Source organism: Morone saxatilis, unplaced genomic scaffold (assembly GCF_004916995.1).
Source record: "Morone saxatilis isolate NCDOM2014 unplaced genomic scaffold, NCSU_SB_2.0 Contig3, whole genome shotgun sequence".
Lineage (NCBI taxonomy): Eukaryota > Metazoa > Chordata > Actinopteri > Moronidae > Morone > Morone saxatilis.
Window position 1 is genome coordinate 20,965,681 of NW_023339873.1, and position 5,211 is coordinate 20,970,891.

The 5,211-nt window shown below is 39.1% G+C and overlaps 1 protein-coding gene across 1 annotated transcript in view; it reads right to left on the reverse strand.

The window, feature by feature from the left end:
- crybg1a (crystallin beta-gamma domain containing 1a) overlaps positions 1-1,322 on the reverse strand; it is a 46,974-nt gene extending 45,652 nt beyond the window's left edge. Inside the window, exon 1 of the mRNA XM_035674004.1 lies at positions 968-1,322. Coding sequence (XP_035529897.1) covers positions 968-1,296 — 329 coding nt within the window. The 5' untranslated portion in view covers positions 1,297-1,322. The remainder of the gene's footprint in view (positions 1-967) is intronic.
- Between the last annotated feature and the right edge of the window lie 3,889 nt (positions 1,323-5,211).

The window sequence follows — 5,211 nt, forward strand, 5'->3', positions numbered from 1 at the left end:
TGAGTGGTCGGAAGACTAAAAAGGGGCTATACAAATACAGGTCCATTTACCATTTACCATCAACAACTTGGTTGGGAAGCAGAGCAATATGGATCTGAATACACATTTGAAGAAAACAGGAGAGAACTGGAAATATCTGATATAAATAAAGAACTGGAAACTCCTCTTTCATTATTGTGACCACTTGAGGTTAACCCATTTCTTTTTAAATCTTATCCCGGGAAGAGTGACTCAGCATGGATACTTATTGCTTCAGTTCCTTGCGTTCCCAAAAAGGAGCTGCCACAGTCTTGCAACATGGGACAGCGAGCAAGGATTGAAAGGATGGGGGGGGGTCAAATAAATACCTTGATCAAAGGCACCTGAATAACATGTAAGATTAAATATGAACTGCATAACAAGCATCTCCTCCCTCACTGTATCTGTTTACCTCTCTCTGCATTTTCAAACCTGCTACAAACAAAACTTGATGCATGACTGAACTAGCTGAGCCGTAGCTCAGTGCCACAGAGGGGGAAACAGTCACTCAGAGGTTCAGTCAGCTTGTGAAATATGGTGTACCGATTTACAAAGTGGGGTCCAAGGACTGCCAGAGGCCCCTATGGGAGTTTTCTGGAGTCCCATTAGCTTCATTATTAATTGACTTGCACTGTATTTATGTACAGGAAAATGTATGATTTGGTGATTGCGCTGTTGTCAGCCTCCAAAGTATAAGTGATTTAATACAAAATTTCACAACAATGATATTTTCTGATAGGGGCTGTTAGGACCATTATTTTGGTAAATGTGGGATTGTGACCTGTATCTGTGGTGCTTTGTTTTTTTAAAGCTATGACATTGTTACAGTGGTAATAATACACATGATGGTCATATAACCAAGCTTAAGTTTGTAAGATAATCGTGTTTCAATATCTGTAACTTAAACGTCTAATATGACAAATGGCGTCCCTGATAAACTTTAGCTTACCGGTAGGTGTTGAAGCTGTCCAGTTCATCAGTCTCAGGGAAGAAGACCTCTCCTCCGCCTTCATCTTTGCGCTTGGATTTCTTCCGTTTCAGTTTGAACGACAACAGCCGCCTTGACTTCTTTACTTTGGGGGAAATGGGTAAAATGTCACCGCTCAGTGTGGCGTTGTCTCCCGGGCTGAGGGGTCCGGGGCTCGTCGGTAAAGTCTCCGACTTGTCCCTGGGGGTCGTGGCTCCATCTTTGAGAGAGCCCGCCTGTTTCCGCTCCTTGCTTTCTTTGTCAGGTGACTTTAATTTGAACAAGCCCTTCAGTGTGCCGGACTTACTCATTGTGACCGTAGAAAAAAGTCCAAGTTCACAAAGCTCGAGCAGGGAAATAACAGCAGGACAGGAGCGGTGCTACTTATAGCCTCTGGAGGAGTGACTCACCGTAACCTGCACAGCGGGTTGCCGCGTGCGTTTGGACACGCCCACATTGGTCGCGCGCGCTTACAGGTAACACAAAGGTTTAAAGACACCCAGACACTTCCGACTGTTACCTTCAAAATAAGATTGCCATCAATTTACCCATGACAACTTTGTAAGACATAAATATGTCAGGGTTACAGGTCTTTTAGCCTTAAGCTGTTAGAGGTAGACGGAAAAGGGTTTTAGCTGTAAAGAGATGTCTTAATGCACATGAAAGTTCCCAGTGTAACGTAAATGTGCTGGCCCGCAGATGTTCAGGAAGCAAAGAGGAATTAATCAGGTCTGAAACACATGCTTATGACTGACGAGTTTATCTGATGCACCGAGGCTCTCACAACACAAAGCAACAGCATTACAACAGTACACCCTGACCAGGTTCTCTCTCACCTGTCAACTGTGTACCGACTGTTACCTTCAAAATAAGATGCCTTTATTTATTTGACGAATGCTGAATGAAACAAGTTGATACGGGGTTTTTTGTTTTAACTTTATTGTCACTTTTAACAGACATAAGTAATATATATATATATATATATATAGCTAGAACAAGTAAAAACAAACAAAAATATTTAAATTTCAAAGAACTCATGGAGTGTTAAGAAATATCTGTTCCACCTGGGTGATTGGAACAGGTTAAAACTTTATTAAAGTGCCAATAAGTTGAGCAAGGGGCAATTTATTCAGTGTGTGAATCATAACATGGTATACACATTTCATTACAGTATTCAGCTTTATATTCATATGCATTGTGTGATTCACACACAAGGCACTGGCTACTTCCTTTTAAGGAGTTAGACTAAAAAAGCTTTTATTTTGAAAGCCACATTTTTACCTTCTTGCTTGATACAGCTCATAGGCTCTTAAATCTCTCAACACAACCTTCACAATTTTGTCTCACCTTGATGCAAACCTCCATTTTTCCTTTAATTGTCTCCTTGCAGTCATTTTTTATATTGTGGTTGTGTGTGAACGCATGTATTTCTCTCTAAATGTGAGAGAATGTGAGCCATAAAAGTCCCCCTACATAACATTCAAATGTCTTTTGTGGTGACACCTGTGATAATAAGGGTTTCATTCTCACTTTTAACATAAAGTTCAATAATAATAAAGTAATTCCTTACTCACATCATACAATGTTAAAAGTCTGTTCAACATTTTTTAAATTTAAAATTTATTATTTTAGGAAAAGCATGCAATAAAAAAACAGGGTTTTCTTCTCCTAAAAGATAATATAGAGTCGCTGTAGTTGTTAGTTTTAATGGACTTTTTCCATTGTGTCTCAAAGTCAACTAATTATCTGCTATGCACTGAAATACCAGCTCTATCTGCTGGTCATGTTAAGGAAGAGCAACTACAGTCTGTGTAGTTATACACAGACTCAGTCCATATGTACCTCTTTCAAGACACTGGCCTGACAGAAAATCTCTAAAAATATAAAACATACGGAGCCCCACTGGTGACATTGGATAAAAAGAAATAATGTGTGGCCACCAGATAATTATTGCAGTCATTTCCATGCAGACACTAACATGAACAAGTTTGAATTAATTTCATTTTATTTTAATATAGGAATGAATTACAACACAACACAACACAACACACACACACACACACACACACACACACACACACAAATGAGACTGATTTGCATTTTGCGCGGAAATCGGCGATTTATGCGGCGAAAGTGCGGCGTCTTTGAAAAAATGCGGCGTGAAATGCAGCTTGTATACTGTGATTATTTTTTACTAGTAAAAGATCTGAATTTCTTCTTCCTCTACTGTTAAGTTGTACAATTGATAATGGTTGTGATTAAGTTAATAATTAAAGTGATTTATTCCTTAACACGTCAGTTATATAGTCCTGACTTTTCATGGTCCATCATCACAGTGGTACAATTATTCCCAAATAAAAGTTTGTAAACATTGTTGCTGTTCCAAACTGAGAAAAAAACTAAAACATCTTGCCATAAGTTTGATTTTTGTGAAAGGTTGCACCCGATGAATGGGTTAAATCACTGTCGAAGCTTTTTGACTGTTTATCAGGGATGGAGCAGGTTCTATTCGCTCTTTCCCTTTGTTGTGAATGACCCAATTTCTGTCACTTAGACAATATGTGAATGATGCACGAAGAGGCTTGTAGGGGTTGCCTCTGTTGCCTTACTGATCTAGAGATCGTTATCACAAGACTTAGATGTGTTACTGAGATTATAACAAGGTTAATCTACATGCAATAACGTAAATCAATGAAAAAAATCAACGTGGCTTCCTCTGTTAGCTAAACACTAAGACTCCTCTTTTTACTATGATGATATTAATTCACTACTGTAAGTAAATACAGCCTTTAGCTAGACTGTCATTTGCTCATTTGCAAATAGTGCTTTTGTGAGTCTTTTCAGAATCTGATGTGGAACAACTATGATATGCTTGACTTATCTGTTTTTGCATCACTGTTCCTTCTCACAAATCCACAATAGTAACATTATATTATAGGTAGGGTGAGGGGCAGCCCATCGAAGGAGGAAGTATCGAAGGTTTTTTGTACATCTATCTTTTGGGAAGATAATCAGGAGGAAGGAATGAGCCCCTATGTCTAAGGACACACTTTTTGGAACTTTGAATGTCCTAATATTGTTTCAGTGTTTCAGCGAGTCTGGTAAGCATGTGTGTGTATTTGAAGCTCGAGCCCATTTGAATCTTTAAACATCAAGTCTTATTTTATTTAAGTTTAACTATGACCTTGTCAGTGCGTGCAGTTTCAGTCTTTCATGCGACGGTTATACAGCAAAGCTTTCATTACGTTTCACCTTGATGCTACTAAATAATTTTAATGCATATGCACATTAAAAGACATTATTCGGTTATCAACTGCTAATAACAGAAAGTAATTTAGGAGGTTTATCCTTATATTTTCATGTTCGCATCATACCTTGCAGATGATGTAGATTTCTCAGTTAGTTTCTTTCCCTCTGTGTATGCCGTTGTCAAACGTCGAGAAGAGAGTGAGAATTCCTCCCAGGTGCCAGGGGCTACCGGTGACAAACGCTTATGAGGGAAGCTTTCAGCCTTGGGGCTATGTCCAGTTACTGTATGTTTCAAATTCTACAAGAGAAGCAAAGGCCTGCTGCCTGCGTATTACAGTGCTCCACTTTCTTCTCTTCTTTGAACTTCACCTCATCTGTCTTGCTGCCCTTGTCACAGATTCTACAGCGCCTTTGATCTTTGCAGCGTTCGCAGGGACATTCGCCCGATTTTCAGCATCTTTTGGTTTTCTGCTTCAAGCAATTCTTTTGCATTACTTGCAAGATTGCTGTTTACCCCGTGGTCATTTTTTCAGAGCTAAACTGCTGTATATCCTCAGACTTTTTAACAGTCTCTAAGAGATACAGAAATATTTTTCTTCTCATCAAGAAGTTGAAATGAGCTTTACAAACTGTTTTTCCCAATGATGTTTCTTCCTTCCCACATCCCTCTTTCTGTCTTGGCCACACACACGGGTTGCCGAATAAACCCTTGGCGTTTTGTGGATTAGTTCCTCTCCTCAACGTTTTGTTTTTGTTTTTACATCTTAGGTTTTTCCTGCTTTCTGTATGTTTAATGTATTTTAATTCCTCATCAAAATTGTGTATTTGAATTCTGGTTTGATCTAAAGGATGTTTTAATTCCTACTGAGTGGAAAGTTTCTCTGTGCTCACTGAAATTATTTTAAGGGGCGGCCATCAACAGGTTTGGAACCCAATGATAGGAGTCAGTCGCTGTCGATGCTGCCGGGGCCCAATAG